Source organism: Eptesicus fuscus, chromosome 10 (assembly GCF_027574615.1).
Source record: "Eptesicus fuscus isolate TK198812 chromosome 10, DD_ASM_mEF_20220401, whole genome shotgun sequence".
Taxonomy (NCBI): domain Eukaryota; kingdom Metazoa; phylum Chordata; class Mammalia; order Chiroptera; family Vespertilionidae; genus Eptesicus; species Eptesicus fuscus.
The window spans coordinates 8,932,830-8,953,149 of NC_072482.1; the positions used below are offsets into that span (position 1 = coordinate 8,932,830).

A 20,320-nucleotide genomic window follows, 5' to 3' on the forward strand; every position below is an offset into this window, starting at 1 on the left:
GAGAAACATCGATCAGCTGCCTCTTGCACACCCCCTACTGGGGATGTGCCCGCAACCAAGGTGCATGCCCTTGACCAGAATCGAACCCGGGACCCTTGAGTCCGCAGGCCGATGCTCTATCCACTGAGCCAAACCGGTTTCGGCTCTCTTTTTCTTCTTGAAACAATGAAGTGAATTCTTGATATTTTACAAAGATTAAAAATATTAAGGCTCTTAAAAACATCTCAGCAGCTTTTGTGTTTAGGCTCATGTATGATGTTTTTGCTTTGTCTTGTGCTTCTTACAGCCACACCTCCCTGCAGTATCTGACAACATAAATGAAGTGACATTTCATGCAAAAGATTACGATCGGATCCTGGCTGTCATATCAAGAGAAGGAGAAAAAATTATTGTAATTTAACTTGGTTACACTTTTGTTATTTGGGGAATGCAATTCTCTAATGAAAAGGGGGTGGGCCTGGGCTCCAGTTCTGAAGCCCCGGGTTACACACTAGTGTGGACAACTCAGCTAACTTCTTCGGGACTCATTTCATCATGTATAAAACGAAAGTTTTAGACCAGATGATCTTTATCGTTCCTTCCACCTATAGTATTAGTTGATTTTACTCATGTTTTAAATATTTTGTGTAAAATATAGAACTATTTGTTTTGCGTTAAGGAACAATGATTTGTCAGGTTAACTTGTGACGATTGTAAAAACACCAAATTATTACCAATCTGTAATATATTTATAATCTATTTTTTAGTTGGACAGTCCTGTTATGGCCAAAGGTCCCGTAGAGATTTGGCTTCTGGACTTGTTAAAAATGCAGATGTCATCATTACATAATATAATTCGATCTGGGTTCTATCAAATCAGTGATTCAGGATTTCAACTCTTACCTTTCCTCAGTCACTTTCCAGCGCAGGTGAGAATACACACGGTTTAAATAATGGTTATAAGGAATGGAAATAAGGGGGAAGGATGCTCAGGAGGAAGTGGCCTGGTGTAGCTGTGAACTAGTTAGGAAGGCCTACCCACCAGCTCCCAACCACCCGCTTGTCCACCACACCATTCCAGGCCCGTCTGTCCCCTCCACTGCTCTCCTCTCAGTAAAAATATACACTGAGACTAAAACCATTTATAGAAAATTTTACCTTACATATAAAAATCATAGGTATAGATACAGGTACAGATATGGATGTGGATATATATAGAGAGGGAATGGGCATGTCTTTTCCTGAAACAAAATCCATCTTGCCTTTTATTTTATTTTCCCTTCAAGTGATTACCGATTGGCACAGTCCGTTAAAGGAGGCCTTCTCAGGCAACTAACTTTTGAATGCGAAGACCTTGAAAGAGGCTGGGGTTGGAGCAGGTGCTGTCTCTCACGGGTCCTCTGGCTCTGAGAAGGGCGTTGCAATGTGCCAGGTAGTCTTAAAACCAGATAGAGAAAATTCCAATAGTTTCATCACATTTTCAGCCAGGATAAAGGACCAGTGATGGCCTGTGATCTGGGTCAGAGACAGTATGGAATCGAAGGCAAGAGATATCCAAGGAAAACATAGGCAGTTTTTGCCCAAACCATATTTCTTCTCCACCTGCTCCTGCCAACCTGCACTCCAAATCCTGAACGACCGCATACACGGGAGAGACAGCCAAGGGCTATGAAAGTATCCATTCAAACGGCACAAGTACAGATAGAGAAACAACCTTTATTGCAGAGAATACTCTAATACTGTGATTTTTAAATAATGTATAATATCCTTGGCAAGCTTTAACATTTTTACTAGTATTATTAACTTTGTGATAAATCTTTATAAAATACTTTATTTGATAAGCTGGGGAAATAGCTGCTTAGACGAAATCAATATACTTTTCCTCTCCCAGGAAAGCTGGATCACCTGTATATTCAGAAGGAGAGGCTCAGTCTAGTTTAGTCAGAGGAGGGAGCGTTACAGGTGGAGCAGTTGAAGAGCAAGGTCAGAGCAGTGGTCAAATTGAGCAGGAGATAGCAGGGAAGTTGGCTAGCTTGCAGGATTTTCTTCAGTGTGCATATATACATATATGAGGAGAGATTTTAAACAAGTTTAGATAAGAATCTTGACATTGTAGTGGGCAAATTTCAGTTCTTTGGAAAAATTGCTTTAAAAAGTAATGAATATATATTTATTCAAAATAGACTCATTCACTATATACCTTACTCTTTAGAGCAACTTTTCCAAAGAACTGAAGTTTGTCCACTACAATGTTAATTTAAGATTTTATTTGACATTTTAAAAATTTCTTCTTTGCTTTCTTCCAAAACACATTTCTAAGATTATGAGTGAATGCAATGGATTCTTGTTGCAAACATTTGAAAAATTTTGAAAACTATGAAAGTGAAAATAAAAATTTTCTATCTTCCTACCACTCGGAAATGATGTCTATAACTATTTAGTGTATTCCCTTTCAGTATTTTTTAATGTGTTAATTACAGGCATCAAATAAATTGCAAAGAATGAGCATTCTTACTTTGTTTTTTATTTTAATGAGACATCCTCCAGTTTTTATCGTTATATCCTCTGCCTGCTTAAACTAAGTAGAAAACATAATTTAAACTTTTGTTGGTGACTCAGGATAGTCATTTTAAAGATTCGTGTTTGGAATGTATCCCTATGCAGTGATGTTTCAGGGTCTGTAAATCAGCCTTACCCTGCTGTTTTTGTATTGTCTCTCTTTGCTTTTCCTATCTTAATGCCCCTTTCTGGGGCCAACAGGGTTAGAATCCGCTTGCTATTGGGAGCTTCCTGACACTGGCTGTTTCCTCCATATCCTGCCGCTCACCTTAGCCAGGCGCTTTCATTTGTCTTCACCAGCAGACCCCGGGATTGGCCGCTGCTCTAGGGGGAGCAGGCAGGGATTAGGAAAGGGTTTTATTCCCGTTTACCTACTGCAGTGCCCGGTAGCATCTACATGCCACGCACACTGCTTTCAATCCTCTGCCAAATTTGGGTTCCTTTTCGGTCCAGATGATTTTGTATCTGTTCCTTTGCGGATGAATAAATGCTCCCAAGGGGACCACCACTGTATGGAGGAGGTGAGGGTGGGGGATATCCGATCACTTTGACTCCCTTTTCTGGGGCAGAAATTCTCTCACAGTTTCCTTAGCTTCATCAGGAGACAAAGACAAGCTTCTTGAACCCTTCTCACTTTCTGTCTCTCTCTCCTTTAGATAAGTATGTAGACAGAAAAGTAGATGTAGCTAACGGTATGTATATTAAAGGGAGTGGAGATCAAGCAAGGAGGTAGGCAAGTTGCAAAGAGACCTACGGAAAAGTATTTCTGGAGTGGAGAAATGCATGTCCCTTTTTTAGTTTAAAATGAGTAAAACCCTGTTTGCCTTCATGTGAATAAGTGACCACCAAATTTCACTATAGGATGTGTTTTAAATATTTGGCTTATTTGTCTGCTGGATTTGTAGGTTGGGCTTCTGGGAATTCAGATGCTGTGGACACACGATTCAGAAGAGGCTTTACATAATGCAAAAGATGACAGGAAAATCATGCAAATAACCAACCAGAAATTTTTGGACATTCTAAATATTCTCATTAGCCAGACAACACATGACCTAAGCAAGTTTGAAAGAGTGAAATTTGAAACTCTAATTACTATCCATGTGCATCAGAGAGATATTTTTGATGACTTGGTAAAGTATCTTTTTTTCTTAATTTTAGGTAATTTAGTGTATTAGTTAATAATTTAGTGTTCCTAATAATGAAAAATTAAGTATTATACATATTCCCTAACTTATATGAACCTTTTATTTACCTGACCCTTTTTCACAACTGGTATGTGTGTGTGTGTGTGTGTGTGTGTGTGTGTGTGTGTGTGTGTGTATGTACCATGTCTACAAATATCTGTATTTGGTGGTATAAATAACCATATATGTATATTCACATTTGCCATTCTGAAAGTCTGGAACCAACTGATGTGATGTGAACTAATTGTTCCATTAAACCAAATAGCAGAGTCATGATACAATTTTGATGAGATTAGTCATGAGTTATGATGGGCTGATTGGGAAGGAATCAAATAGGATCAAGCATCAGAGAACTCTCATGGATATTTGTCCAACTGATGGTGTCCAGCAGGGCATCATGGGCTTGGTGTGGCCAAGGTTTTGTAGAGCGGGAAGAACTTGAACAAGACCAAGTTCTCCTAAAGCAGTGGTTATCTGTTATAAGGACGGGGCCCCAGGAGATTTTGATATACCAACATTTGACTCTCTTTGTCTTTAACTAATATTGTGTGTGTGTGTTTTTTTTATTTGATTCATTTTAAAGGCACCTCTTTCCTTTATTAGAGACACACAATCCATGTAACTTTGGACCCCTTTTAAAGAATATTATCGCAGGCATTCTGTTTCAAACTTATTCAGAAGTTCTGGTCAGATAAGTTATATTATTGAAGATGGAAGGACCTGCAGTCTATTTATTCCCCTGGACTGTAGATCTCTTCTCAAAGTATTGTATGCCAACCAGGTGCATTGCCATCTCCGGGGAGCTTGTTAGAAAAGCAGGATCTCCAGCCTCTCCCCGCCCCCCTGCCACTCCTCTCTCCCCCTCAACTCTTGTACTGAATCAGAATCTGCATTTCAACAAGATTCCCAGGTTGTTCATATATGTATGAACACTGCTGTAGAATTGATCTCTGGATCAAACTAACTATCAAGCATACTTAGACCATATTTTTTTGGTCTTCTACAGATTTGCTTTTATTGAATTGCAGTTTCCTTTATGCTAGTACTTCGCCTTTCATTGGAACCCACCTCCAGAAACTCCTGTGGAGTCCATTACTGTACCTGCTAAGAGCATACTATTGAGGAGGATGTCTGTATATCTCTCATTGATTCTTAAAGCTGAAGTCCCACAGAAGACATTTCTTCTAAATTTAAATGCTGAGCAAAGCATTACTTCCCATACAGAATGGATTTTTAAAATCTATACAAATTAAAACCATGGAACTGTTTTCTTTTTGTCTTAATTACTATTGAACTCATGATCCATTTGCATCCCAACTAAAACGAGATTTCTTGGCCAGCATATTTGCATTTTATTTTTTCATGTATAATGCTTAGAACAGCCTGTTATACAGTAATAACTCAATAAAAATTTAGCTATTCTTTCTTCATCCTCTTTCATCACCTCCTCACCATCTTAACAGATTGTTGAAAGTGGCTAACTGACTGCATCTCCATGGCTGTGGGTCCCAGGTCAGAGAGCCGAGACCCTGGGGGAGGCACCGGTTATGTGACCCCAAAGTAGCTCTTTTAAGGTGACAAATGCAAACTGTGCTTTAGGAGGGAAGCCAGAATTCTTAAGTGGAAGAGAGGCAATGTCATGAACTATGAAACAATACAACAACAAAAAGCAAGCTTGTAGATAGCTTGGAGGCTTGATTAGACAGAGGTCTGAACACTGTCAGCTGAATGACCTGGAGTGGGCCACTGGGATTCAGAGCTGTGAAGGGGACCATTTGCCACTTTCCTACGTTGATTTCCCTCCATGAGCAGGGCTAGAGTTTCTCCAAGTTTGCCAGTGGAGTCATAAGCACCCCAGAATGTGGTTGTGGGGGTGTTGTTCCTAAACATGCTTTCCTGGTTTCTACCTCTTGCATCCCTGGTGCTGGGAGCCTGGCACTGCTTGCCCCACAGGTCTACACTGGTGACTGGGCAGGCTGATGGGTTTGGCCATAGTGCTGGAGTAGGAAGGCGTGTGTGCACATATGAGCATCTCCTGCTTAATCCCTTCAGTGGCTTCCCATTGCTGTAAGAGCAATGCCCGGCCCTCTTCTCATGCCCCATGAAGTCCCAACTCTTACTCCTCTGTCCAGAGTCCTGGATACCTCAGCTGTTGTGAACTTCTGTCAGTTCCTTTTTCTGTCGTTTATTTATTTATTTAAATATTTTTAAATGACTTCAGAGAGGGAGAGAGTGAGGGAGATAGAAACCTCAATGATGAGAGGGAATTATAGGTCGGCTGACTCCTGCACTCCCGCTCCTGGGGATCGAGCCCACAACCTGGGCATGTGCCCTGACTGGGAATTGAGCCACAACTTCCTGGTTTATAGTTTGATGCTCAACCATGAGCCATGCTGTCCAGGCTCTTTCAGTTTCTTGAACTGCCAACCAGATCTTCCAGGCCTTTGCCTAAAACATTTTGCCCTCCCACACCTCCATCACCCACCCCTTTTGTTTTATTTCCCTGGCTAATTCCTACTATTTATTCAGGTGTTAGGTTTGTTTGTTTGTTTTATTTTTTGTTAATCCTCATCTGAGGATATTTTTTCCCATTGATTTTTAGGAAGAGTGGAAGAGAGAGGAAAAGACAGAGAGAAACATTGATGTGAGAGAAACACATCAATTGGTTGCCTCCCACACAAGCCCTGATCAGGGCCCCGGGCCAGGGAGGAGCCTGCAACCAAGGTATGTGCCCTTGATCGGAATCGAACCCGGGACCCTTTAGTCCACAGGCGGGTTTGGCTCTATTCACTGAGCCAAACCGGCTAGGGCCAGGTGTTAGTTTTGAAGTTTTTTTTTTTTTTTTTCATTTGAGTACGCCCCTTAGACACCCGACACTAGGTTAGGTCCTCTTGCTAGTTATTTTCAGAAACCCTGAATTTCTTTTCATACTTTGTCACAATTACTCATTTACCTGTTTGTCTTTTGTCCTTTTCTGTAAGCCTCAGATGGCAGGACCTATGTCTGTCTCTGTTTACCCAGCATGGTGTCAGGCCCAAGGAGGGACTCAATAAATATACTTTAAATGAATGAGAATCAGTTCATGAATGAGCGAGTAAAGACTGCCCATTTGCTGTGGTTTATGCTATTGCAATTCAGTATGTAATGTCTTTGTATTTCATGTTTTTAAGGTAAAAATGCATATCAAATCAGCAACTGATTTTGAATGGCTTAAACAGAGTAGATTTTATTTTAAAGAAGATTTGGATCAGACTGTAGTGTCTATTACAGATGTTGACTTTATTTACCAAAATGAATTTCTGGGATGCACCGATCGACTTGTTATCACTCCGTTAACGGATAGGTAGGAAACTTAGTTTTTTAATTCCATTTTGTAATTAAGTAATGTGCTTAAAATCGCTTTTAAGTTGTATTTGAAATATTTAAAAAAGCTTATTGCTGTCGTGTTAGGTCTATGCTAGCGCATCAAAGTCAGTCCAGCACTGAAATAACCATAGTTGTTACTTATACATGTACATTACACTTTAATGAAGTAGAAACAGATGAAAGAATAAAAGCAAGCTGGAATGTTGGCTATGAGGAATTAGTTACAAACTTTAGGCTGCAAGATGGAAACTTATCTCTAGGACCGTAAAGGGAGTCATGGGAATTACAAAGAAGGAAGCGTCCTTGGAGACCATGTCATTTAGCATCCTGGTTTTTCAGGTTGTGGACATGGATACCTAAAGTGGAGCTTCTCGGCCAGGTCTGAATGATCAGTTAATGGCAGATCCCCTCACAGTCCTTTCCGTATATGACACTAGACAAGACTGGGCCTTTTTCATCTTTATCTACCCACAACAGCTCAATATGTTGTGCACAGTAGACAATAAATATTTGTAGAATTGACTTAAGTTGAGTCAGGACAATGAATTCTGCCATTATTTTACATAGCGTTGCCTCCAGGTAAAATTATAACATTTAAATTTGGTCTGCAGCCTCCTCTGGATTCATCCAACTTCCCTTTATGTGTCCAATGCCCCTGCCACATACATTTGTCAATGTGTTTTCCCTTCCATTGATGTATACACGTGAAGCTTCATGGGTCACGAAGTTTTAGTAAGTTTTACCTGCATCTGAAACAGATGTCCCTGGAACTGGGTCACAGATCCAAGGAGGTTCATTAGATTATTCATTACGCTTATCTAAATGAATGAGACCTTTCGTAGTCAAACCATTTGCAGTGGTGTGTTGGAGTTGGCTCGTGCCAGCTTGTTGCGGAGTTTAGAAGTTTGTCCCAGGAAACGTTTGCAGTCCCTCACCGCCCCACTGCCGACGAATGTCGGGTGCGCCAGCCTTGTTTGGCTGCCTGTCTCATAGGTGAGCTGCTCACATTGTAAAGTAACAGGCCCAGTCCAATGGCATTGGGCTTTGGCTTGCGCTGGGCTGTCTCGTGTTGCCCGTACTCACCATGCTTTCTCTGACTGACGCCTGCAGATGCTACATCACGTTAGCACAGGCGTTGGGAATGAACATGGGAGGTGCTCCAGCAGGGCCTGCGGGCACTGGCAAAACGGAGACCACGAAAGACATGGGACGATGTTTGGGAAAATACGTGGTCGTGTTTAACTGCTCAGATCAGATGGACTTCAGAGGGCTCGGCAGGATTTTTAAAGGCAAGTGTCAAGCACACTATTTTTTGTGATTTTCTTTTTATTGCACTTTAATGTAATTTTCTGATCTATATCTAAAGTATGTTTTCCCGTGTAACCAAAATTAGTATAAGTTGATGCATATGATAGTGCCATTTTTTATGGTCAGAAATGGCTGGATATCATCCATTTCCCTGGCTCAATATTATTGCCATGAGTTGAATGTGTAGTGGATTATGAAAATGGAGCCCATTTATTACTGCCTGAAACTATGGTGGAGGAGATAAGATTACAAAACACAAGTGGTTTCCCTTCCAGCATTAAATCCCATTGAAATGATTGATTTCTTTTAAAAAGCATAGCCACCCTGGAAAACAAGGAGGAGGGCCATCAGCAGATGGGAAATTCTGAGAAAATCCTGGAAGATAGGTGGGCGGTGGTTTCAGATAGACAAGGAGAAGAGGTCAGAGAGCACGCCCATCTTAGAACTCAGTGCCTGGCCATCCTCTCTTTCCTCCCTACATGCGTTCTCTTTAAGTACTACCTATGTGATCAAATTTGTATCTCTAGCTTGGACTTCCTGAAATTTCAGGTCTGTATATACAACTGATATCTACTACTTGACATCTCCACTTAAATGTCTAGTAGGTCTAAGCGTGTGATCTCCCTTCCCCTCACCTACTCCATCCTCAGCCTTTCCCATCCCACCGAGTAGCCATGTCATTCTTCCAGGTGCTCGGATGAAAAATCTTAGACTTATCCTTTACTGCTCTTTCTCTCATACTCACATCCATCCTGTCAGCATACACTATCACCTTCAGAATGCACCCCAAACCTGAGCACCTCTGGTCCCCACTGCTGTCAGCAAGCCAGTCGTCCCCCTTCACCTGTACTGCTCCCATAAGCCTCCTAATGGACTCTGTGTTTACCCTGTCCCCTCCGCTGCAGCCTCAGAGCAGCGCCACGGCAGTCCTTCTACATGGAAGTCAGATCACGGCCCTCTTCTGCTGAGAGCTGCCCAGCGGCTTCCCTCCGAGTAAAAGCCAAACCCCTCACGTGGTCCTGCCTTGTCTTACAGTCACTCCTGCCCCTCCCCATTGTATTGGTCTGACCTGACCCATCTCCTAATACTCTCTGCTCCCTGTACTCTCCCTCCTGTAGCCATATTGACCTTTCTGATGTTTCTCAAACATTCAAAGCAGACTCCCTCCTCAGATTCCTTACTCTTGTTCCTTAGGTTCTTCCCCTAGATACTCCCGACATGGCTCATCTGATAAATCATAACCTGAACATTTGAAAGCATTCTTTCTGAGAGGAGGTATAAGACAAGGACTCCTGTTATTGTTTGTTCTAGTCATCACTGTACTTCAGATCCTACCCAATGCAGTAAGAAACAACAACAAAAATACAAAGATTGGAAAGAAATGCAAAATTTCATTATTCACAAATGATAGGGCACACTTTTAAAAAATTCAACAAAATCTATAGAAAAATAGAATTTAGCAAATTTTCTAGACTGTAAAATCAACACAAAATAAATTTTATTTTTATAAACGGCAAAAAAAAAACAGTTAGAAAATGAAAACTTCAGAAAGATATCACTTAGAATGTAATTTCAAGAGTGCAGTATTGGTGCAGGATTGATGACTGGACCAATGGAATATAATAGAAAATGAAAAAATAGGCCAAGGACACTTGACAGGTGGCACAGGTATTACCGTAAATCAGTGATGGAGAGACAGACTTTACAATAAATTGTTCTGGGACAGCAGTTGATCAATATTTAACAAAGGAGATTGGGTCCCTACATATATAAAAATTGGATGCCTAAACCATACACTGTATACAACTCAGTTCTGGGAATTAAACGTCTAAATGTGGGAGGCAAAATTGTATGGGTTTTTAGAAGGTAATAAAGGAAAATATCTTTCTTTTTAGAGTAGAAAGGGATTTTTAATACAAGAATCACAAACCATAGAGAAAAGATTTGATACATTCCCTACCCTGAGTAAAAAACATCTCTTCGTCAGTGGGTACCAAAAAAAGAGAGAAAAGTCATGCCTGAAATTTGGAAACGGCATTAGCATATTTATTACCTACAAAGGATTGGTATCCCAAACACATGAGTAATGCCTATGACTCAGTGAGAAAGAGATAATTCAATAGAAAAATGAGGAAAGGTCTTAAACAGACATTACACAAGTGAAGCAAACCAGATGACCAGCAAAGAATCGCACACTATAAAAGGATTCCATTTTGTACACACCAGAGTAAGAACAATTTAAGTGTGACTTTTTTTTTTTAAACATATTTTTGATTTCAGAGAGGAAGGGAGAGGTAGAGAGAGACAGAAACATCAATGATGAGAGAGAATCATTGATTGGCTGCCTCTTGCATGCCCTGTACTGGGGATTGAGCCTGCAACCCGGGCATGTGCCCTTGACTGGAATCAAACCAATCTTCAGTCTGCAGGCTGATGCTCTATCCACTGAGCCAAACCAGCTGGGGCAGTGTGACTTTTTTTTTTTTTTAACCGTTGGCAAGGTGTTGAGCAGCAGAAAGAGTCACCCACTCCTGGTGGCAGTGTAAACCTTTTTTAGAATAAAAGAAGCTTACATGTGTATTGTCAGTCTCCCACCTGCTGATATCAGCTCAGGTAAACTGCACTTATGCACTGGGAGCCTGTGTGTATGGAGCATTGCTTATAACAGCAAACACCTGGCTATAACTCGAGTGTCCTCTCTGGTGGGCTGGATACATTGATACATAGATTGTGGACATACGATTTATATATCATATGCATAACAATGCTGTGTAGTGGTAAAAACGAGTAACTACAGCACGATGCATTGATGTAGAGCAGTCTCACAGTTTAGAGGGAAAGAAGCGTCTCACAAAAACACGAATAGCATGATTAAATTTATTTAAAATTTAAAAGTAGGTAAAACCAAAGATATGTATTACATATATATATTATATATCATATATATATATATATATGTATATATATATATATATATATATATAGAGAGAGAGAGAGAGAGAGAGAGAGAGAGAGAGAGAGAGAGAGTAAAAAAAGAGTCTGGCCAGTGTGGCTCAGTGGTTGAGCATTGACACCGGTCCGATTCCTGGTGAGGACACATGCCTGGGTTGCAGGCTCCATCCCCAGTAGGGGGTGTGCAGGAGGCAGCTGATCAATGATTCTCTCATCGATGTTTCTATCTCTCTCTCTCCCTCTCTCTTCCCCTCTCTCTAAAATCAATACAAACATATTTTTAAAAGCATGAGAATGATTATGTCTCCTCTGGGAGGGAAGAAGGATGATGCCATTAGGAAGAAGTACACTGGGCCTTCCCTGTATTGAACATTATGTGTTCATTCATCCAGCCCTTCCTTTCAGTGGGATTTAGTAACAGCTCCATAACAGATAGCATGAGATTGCACCCCCAGCTCAGGAGGACATGGATAGCATTTCATAGCTAACTAGTTAGATAAATAGACACACATATAAACTTTGAGCATGTGAAATACATATTGTTCATGAATACATGCATAAGAGCAATAGCTTAAAAGCATGCATAGGAATCATTGGTATCAAATTCAGGGTAGAAGTTACCTCTGGAGAAGGAGGGAGTGTGGATTCAAGAGGGATATACACGGACTTGAACAGCAGTTTTAACATTATTCTAAAGAATAAAATCTGAAACAAATTGTCAGGATTTGATAGGTGGGTACATGGGTATTCATTATATTATTCTTTTTAGTCGCCTGTCTGTCAAACATTTTTGAACCCTGAGAATAATTTTCCAATCGGAGAGCAGGGTTCTTCTGTGGATCACTCCCAGCTTGAGGGTTGGGGATGGTTGGGAGAAGCAGACTAGAGTGCAGGGTAAACCCCAGGATACCAACAGGAGAGCAGAAGGCAAAGAAAAGGTGTGTTTCCTCCTCACAAAGGCTGTAGCACAGCGATCTGAGCTGGGAATCCTGACAGAGACCGACCCCAGAGGCGGGCTCCTGCCAGAGAGGCAAGCAGTGCCCCAGGCCAGACAGACTGCCGCCCCAGCCCTGGAGAGCAAGCCCTCTTGTGGCTCCATCCCTTCCCTCAAGTCACCGGAGGCAGGCATGCCTCCTGCAGACAGGAATTTGCATTCGGGAAGAGGAAATGCAACTTATGCAGAGATAACAAAGTCTCATAAAATATTTGAAGGAATTAGGGACGCATCCAAAACAGCAGAGACCTACTGACCAGTACACTGTTCAACAGAGAAAACAGAAGAAAATTCAAAAGTAAATAAAGTTAATAGCTTAGAGAGATTCAAGAATGTACCACATGTAGCCAATTAAAAAAACAGGCTACTATGAAAACACAACAGCTGGAAAATTTGGATATTGAAAAAAATCTCTCTTGAATTGGAATATGTGGCCAAGAGAATACATTGCAAAAGGAAATGGGAAATTTTACAAAAAAACTTAAGGGTCATAGGAGTAGTGAAACCAGACAACCAATGGGTCCGGGCTTCCTGTCACGACTTGGGCCAGTTCAGCAGAGACGGGGTTGAATCATATATGAGCGTTTATTCCAATAATGTGGGCAGTATGGGAGAGCAGCAGGTCACCCACAAAAATCTGCTCTGCCCCCCATAGACCAGCTGCTTGTACAGGTAGGACAAGGATCACATGGGGAAGTAGGGATTGCAGGCAGGGGAAGCAGGCTGTGCAGGCTGAGGGGGGACTCCACTGATTGGGCAACAAGGTTGTTAATCTTTCCATGATAACAGGCAGTTCTTGAATGAGGAATGGAGGAATTCCAAGGTTGACTCCCAGGTCCAAGGTTGTCTCCCAGGTCCTGTGGTGTGTGTGTGTGTGTGTGTGTGAGTGTGTGTGTGTGTGTGTGTGTGTGTGTGTGTGTGTGTGATACAACTCCCAGCCAGTTTAGAGTGTCCTTTCTTTAACCAGAACAAGACAATCACGGTTCACAGAGCATGACTAATATTTCCCATAACCATAGCTAGTCCTCAATATCTATTTTTTTGCCCCTAACAGTAGCTATCCAAGTTCCAACATCTGTGTAATGGAAATTCCCAAAGGAGAGAGAAGAAAAACTAGAGGGGGTGGGGGCAGTAATAAAAGAAAGAAGAGCATTTCATACAGGTAAAGATAATGAAGGTTTTCATCCTTAGAGATCAGACAGGAGCAATGTTCCCAATATCCACCCAGGTCTTTCTTTGTGCTGGATTTTGTAAGCAATAAATAGAAATCCCTTCGGCCATTCTCTGTCCTACCCAGCCTCCGGATACTTCTCTCATTTTAACAAGAAAGGAACGGAGCGATCGGACTCTGGCATTCCTTATTCGGTCAGTTTCCCCAAACATTGCGGCTCCTTCCACCCCCATCCCCACCGGAGGTGACACTTACAGATTGAATCCAATTTTATCACCCTCAGCATCCCCGGATGCAATGGTGCGTCTGCTCTTTCATTTTGGCAGTGAACTATTTTCATTGTCTTGGTGCTGATGTACAAACAATGAAACTTCTGTATATGACTGGAATTCAATATGTCTTTCTAAACAGCAGATATGAAACTTGATATAACTTGTATTTCAACATTTAATTGTTTGCGAGCACTTTGGAGAGATGATTGCTATTAAGAAGTAAAACTTTTCAAATCAACTGTTTTTCATACCAGGTCTGGCACAGTCGGGTTCCTGGGGCTGTTTTGATGAGTTTAACAGAATTGAATTGCCCGTCTTATCGGTGGCAGCCCAACAAATTTATATTGTTTTGACGGCAAGAAAAGAGAGAAAAAAACAGTTCATTTTTTCTGATGGTGATTGTGTTGACTTAAATCCAGAATTTGGAATCTTCTTAACAATGGTGAGAACTTGGGTTTTAAATGCAATTTGGTTGGTTTAACTGCTATGGACTTAAGTAAAACAAAGCATCTACTCATGGGTAAATGACTGACTACCCAGGGGTCAGGAGCTATTCTTTCCTATCATAGGATTTTTTTGAGTAGTAAAAATAGACAAGACAGAGGATAAAATAGTAATAGGTTAATGATAATAATAGCTACTGTTTATCGAGCACTTATTATGTGTAAGGCAATGGGCTAAATGCTTTATGTATTGTATCAGACAGGCCAGCTATAGTAACAATCCCCAAATCTTAGTGGCTGAAAACATCAAAGATTTGTTCCTCCCTGTTGCTGGGACTGGGTGGAGAGGGCAGGCCTGCTTTAGAAGTCCCTACTCCGGAACTGACTCAGTCTTTGCTGGTGGCCGTAGCAAAGGAAAAGCAGAACATCAAGAATTACGCTCTGGCTCTCGGAGTTTCTGTCCAGAAGTGACACAAGGGACAGCCATTAGTTCAAGCAATTTCCATGGCAGTGAAGTCACGTATTGCATTTTGTATGGTGCATATTTTATAACGGAGGTACCTGAGGCAGAGATTTAAAAACTAGCTCAGGTCACAGAGCCAGCTAGAGAAAGATGTTATTGTCTGACATCATACTTATACTCTACGCTTGGTTTTCTCTGAAACTTAATAAAAGATCCTGGAAATGACTTAAAATTTCCAAAATAATTCCTATACCAAAGAATTGTGGATGTTCATTAACCACGTGTTTGAGGGCGGAGCTTTGAGATACAATGTTGTGCAGATAGAAAACCAAAGGCACGAATAGATTTTTTATATGAATTGGAGAAGTGAAGTTAATGTTGAACCAGTTTTACTTAATGTGTTCATATATAATTTTTTTATCCCATTATCTCTAAGTTATAAGATAATGCAAAGTACTCTGAGTTTGAAGTGTCCTAGTGGATACATCATAGGAAGCAAAATAAGGAAAGTTTCTGATAAGTTTCACTGTAAGCAGATATCCAGGAAAGCAGTTTATAATAATCCTGAAGTGATCAGTTATAACTAAGACAATGGGATGAAGAAATTCGCTCAGTGTGATAACTGTGGCATAGAATAATTTAAAAGTTTAACATTCTCCCTGGATTAAGAATAATATTGGAAATATCAATTAGATGCTAGTTTAGGCTGTGAATAGCTGAGACACGAAAAATAGTGACAACATGTAAGGACTTATTCTCTTAAGATTTCTTCAGTGTTTCTACTCCATCTTGGTTTCCAACTTCTAGGTCACCTTGTGACTTAAGACGCTACCGAAGCATCTCTGTTTTGTTGCAGTCAATTGATTGAATTAACTCCCTTCAGGCAACAAGGTTATTTCATACAGTGTGTCCCTTTGGGTCTCACGGTGTAGAATTTAATCTCACACCAGCTGCAAGGCAGGCTGGGAAACATAGTTTTTTTTTTATCTGGGTAGTGACGCTGCTAGCTGGCAACTGGGCTTGTGTGACTGAGGAAGGAGAAAGGAGAAGTATTTGGCTCATTGACAGTATCTGATAGTCAGAGAATGAGGGTTTCTTAGTGTACTTTCCCAAAATAATTTTATTTTTACTTAAGTTTAATTAATCAAAATGTAAATAGTCATACGTGTCTACTGGCTACTATGTGGACAGTGCAGTGAGCTACAGACATCCAAACGTACATCAGGGACATTCTAGCTGGCGTGTCTGCATTGGAGGTAGAGCTGGACAAGATTACACCACCACATCCCTCCCAAGTCAAATCATCTGTGTCTTTAGGTGATGAAAGTTGTAGCCTACACAATAATTTCTAGTGAGATGAAATCTTAAATTTTTACACTTTGGACCCCTAACCTTACCCTTGGGACCTTTGGGTCTGACCCATCCTCAACCTATAGCTACTCATGAGGCCTTAGCTTCCTCCCACCTCACATGGTCCTCTTGAGCATTTCCCCCTTCACTCCCGTCTTTATTTCTCTTCGCCACCATGCGTTTCTTTAATGGTACTTTGTCTGCCAAAGAACTCTGTAATTCCGACTGAAAAGGATAATTAAAGAGAGGAAGTAAAAATTATCTAAGTAAACTCATCAGTATGAAATCCTGCATTTTCTTCTTATTTCAATAACATTTCAATCATAATTATCTAGGTATTTATTCGGTTTTCTTTTCTATTTTCTTAACCAATAAACAGATGCCTAATTTTTGCTCACAAGGTAAAATGTGTGTCTGTATAATGAAACTGGAGCTATGTCAAAGGGAGTGATGTGACATTGATAGATATCGATGGTCCAATGCACATTTTTGAGAAAAGAGGGAGGTTTTATGAATCTAATATTTTTCTCAATGCCACCTTAGGATCTGAATTAGGGATCTGAAATGTATTTGTATTCATGAAATAAAATTTATATCAACAATAAAAATGAAATAATTTTAACTTTTAGAACCCTGGATATGCTGGGCGCCAGGAACTACCTGAGAACTTAAAAATTCAGTTTAGAACTGTTGCTATGATGGTTCCTGATAGACAGGTATGCGCTGGGACTTAAAAACATAACATAATTTACATTTTTTACTTGTTTTTCATGCACATTGTTGAATCTCACTGCATTAATTTTCCAGATCATTATGCGAGTTAAACTTGCAAGCTGTGGTTTCCTTGAAAATGTTATCTTGGCTCAAAAGTTTTATGTTCTTTACAAACTGTGTGAGGAACAACTTACCAAGCAGGTAACTTTGTCCATTAATTTTTCCCCTAACTATAGAACTTGATTTTTTACTTTGCAATTTTACCTTGATAAAATGCTAATCATTTTGAAAATCTCTTTGACTCTTTGCTAAAATAAATTTAATTACTTTGACCTGTTGGTTATGTATCTTTAATACCTGTTTATTTTTGAATAATTACAAATTCAACAAAACTTTCCAAGAAATGTACTTTGGAGGTCCCATATATTCACTACCCTACTTCCTTCAAAGTTGGCATCTTATAACCATAGTACAATAACGGACCCAGAAAATGGCCATAGGCAAAATCCAGAGTTTATTAAGGTGTCACCAATTGATCATGCACTCAACATACAGAACTTATATCACCACCAGGTCCTCTCATACTACCCCTTCATAGCCACAGCCTCCTCTCTCCCAAATCCCTATCCCCTTGCAGCCACTGATCTTTTCTCCACCTCTATAATTTTCTTTCAGAAACATTATATAAATGGAGGCACATAGTACATAACCTATTGGTTATGCATTTTATTTTAAAAAAATTTTTTTAAATATATTTTATTGATTTTTTACAGAGAGGAAGAGAGAGGGATAGAGAGTTAGAAACATCGATGAGAGAGAAACATCGATCAGCTGCCTCTTGCACACCCTCTACTGGGGATGTGCCCGCAACCAAGGTACATGCGCTTGACCGGAATCGAACCTGGGACCCTTGAGTCCGCAGGCCGACGCTCTATCCATTGAGCCAAACCAGTTTTGGCAGGTTATGCATTTTAAATCCTTTTGCCTCTCAGACGGTAATCAGGCTGTCTTATTCTCCAACGATGTTTAAGTGTGGACACTATCATACAGCTTGGTCTTTCCGATGGAAGGATCGTTTTTCAGTCAAAGGACAGGTGGAAGAATTCAGCTACTGAAACTTTGCAGCTCAGCCACTCCAAAACTACAGTACATAGGGATCAGAATACCTACTATATGTATATAGTGGGTCTACATTGAGAGCTTTTCAATTAGATAATCTTTCCCCCTTCCCCCCATCTTAGGTTCACTATGACTTCGGGTTGAGAAATATCCTATCTGTATTGAGGACCCTTGGATCTCAGAAAAGAGCCAGACCGGAAGATAGTGAATTAAGCACCGTCATGAGAGGACTAAGAGATATGAACCTTTCGAAACTGGTATCTTTCTTCTCTGACTTCACTCCTCTTTCAAGAATTTGACCTGGTTTCTTTCTACTTGGCTGACAAGTGTGTGTGTGGGGGTGGTGGGTGGTGGGGGGTGGCTCATGTTAGGCTGCGAACATGAATAATTGTAGCAACAGTGGGAGTGTGAACCTACCACTGTGCTTCCAGAAGGCAAAAACCCCATGGCCTGTTTGACCAGCGTGGGCCGGAGGTGCACCCCCTTGTCAGTTGTGTGCCCTAGAACAGGCCTCATCCGTGGGCTTCAGCCCCCAGGTTTCAGTCCAGTACTCGACCATTATTCATAATGAAGCATGTTCCAAACATGGAAACCTGGGGTCACAGGGAACCACGAGACCTTTTGCGCTGTCTGTCTATGCTTAGCTGATCTCAGCTATGTCTCTCCCCAAACATCAACACTGTTTCTGTTTTCCCGGAATGCATAGGAGGCTTGCTGTGGAGATGACAACAGTTGTTACACTGCTTTCATTCTTGCCCCAGGACCAGGTTGTTCTGAACCAGCTGATGGGCAGGTTCACGTGGTATTTATTCGAAGGACTCTCTCTGCTGCATATAGTGCCCATGCCCTGGGAGAACAAGGCTGAGGAAGAACTGGTTCTCGGGAAGTTCACACTGCGGTTACAAAAACTAACACCGGTGTAGTTCCTTGCTATCGCAGCCTTTTCAGGGGGTATTGTCCGGGTTGCGGCTCACAGCCACTCTGTGGGACGTGGATGGCCCGTGAGGGCACGGGACCCAGAGTCTGGAGAACCCATCCACAATCGCAGTCAGCTGAGAAGCTGGGACAAAAATCCACAAGACTTTCTGATGCCGAGTGCTCTGCTCCTTCCCTGGGAGAATGGTATCCTTGAGACTCCTAGACAAGCATCCCAGAAAGCATCAGGGGCGCCCGAGAAAGTAAGGCGGGATCAGAAGTGGTCAGCAGCTGAGAGTGGGGTGATCCAGGCATTAAAGGCGTAGCTTAGAAGGATTCGACGCAGTTTACTCAAACCTGCTGCTTAGAAGTCAGAACTCTGATGATGGTTTTCCAGCTGATGTTGGATGAGCCAGTCATGCATGGATATATCCTTATAGTAAAGAGATATTACTATTCTATTTTCATGGGGTAGGGACTGTTAATGGCCTGTTTGAAGTTGATGTGCATACCTGGCTGTGAGAAGCAGAGCGTTCATCTGACAAAGTACTGAGGTGAAGTCACCTTGGAGCAGGAGCCTGTAGAGGACGCCGAATGCCAGGGAACTTGGCTGCGATGCTGTAGGTAGCATGGCTGCAGTGGCGCCATTCGGGAGCGAGTCCTAGAGGTTACAAGTCTGGTGAGGAGAGGACTAACCTCTAGGCAGGACGTGATGGTGCTGTGTGCGTCCTGGCTGGTCGGGGCCCATTTGTTGACTGAAGGAGTAAGTTATTCTCTGCCATCGTAGGTCGATGAAGACGAACCCCTGTTCCTCAGCTTAATCAACGACCTGTTCCCAGGACTGCAGCTGGACAGTAACAGTTACGTGGAACTACAAGATGCCGTGGCCCGCCAGGTTCAGGCAGAAGGTCTGATAAACCACCCACCCTGGAATCTCAAACTTGTGCAGGTAAAGAAATGTTAACCCATTATCAGTATAATGAGAAGCGTGTGTTGTTAAAGGTCAGCGTTTTAAGAGAAGAACCCATGATACTAGACTTATGTGGGAGCCCCTTTCACGTCCCGCGGGTTTCAGGGTTCCCGTTCAGGTCCGGTTTCTGGAGAAGGCCGCAATCAAAATGAAGAGACTGGAAAAGAGTTAATTTGGGTAAATGGGGGGCCAGGCGGGAGCCCACCTCTAGTGGGAGGACTACCACTGCTCTGGCCTTTGCCATCCCTTTTATTGGGGTCCTGAGATACACCCATTGCCCTTAGGCAGGTAATTCCAGTAACAGGCAGATTATCTTATCAGTAAGGACTTACATGATTATTTGGTGGGGAAGTTGCCTCATTTACCATGGTCTCAATTAGATAGGGAGTGGTTGGCTCTGACCTTTAGCTTCAAGGTTGACCAGCCTTCCCGGATTCCCTTTAACTACCAAGTGACAATGTTCGGTTTCCGGCAGTCTTACTTGATGTAAATGTTGAAACTCAATTAAAACACATCAATGCAGGAAGAGGCCTCAGGGGGACATGTTGGTCCGAGCGGGAT

The 20,320-nt window shown here is 41.6% G+C and overlaps 1 protein-coding gene across 1 annotated transcript in view; it reads left to right on the forward strand.

The window, feature by feature from the left end:
* The window catches only part of DNAH8 (dynein axonemal heavy chain 8), a 265,691-nt gene that overhangs the window by 122,629 nt on the left and 122,742 nt on the right, over positions 1-20,320 (forward strand). The window contains exons 39-48 of the mRNA XM_028161183.2: positions 287-391; positions 747-908; positions 3,444-3,668; positions 6,893-7,065; positions 8,199-8,377; positions 14,040-14,227; positions 16,671-16,757; positions 16,849-16,956; positions 17,997-18,131; positions 19,577-19,738. Coding sequence (XP_028016984.2) covers positions 287-391; positions 747-908; positions 3,444-3,668; positions 6,893-7,065; positions 8,199-8,377; positions 14,040-14,227; positions 16,671-16,757; positions 16,849-16,956; positions 17,997-18,131; positions 19,577-19,738 — 1,524 coding nt within the window. The remainder of the gene's footprint in view (positions 1-286; positions 392-746; positions 909-3,443; positions 3,669-6,892; positions 7,066-8,198; positions 8,378-14,039; positions 14,228-16,670; positions 16,758-16,848; positions 16,957-17,996; positions 18,132-19,576; positions 19,739-20,320) is intronic.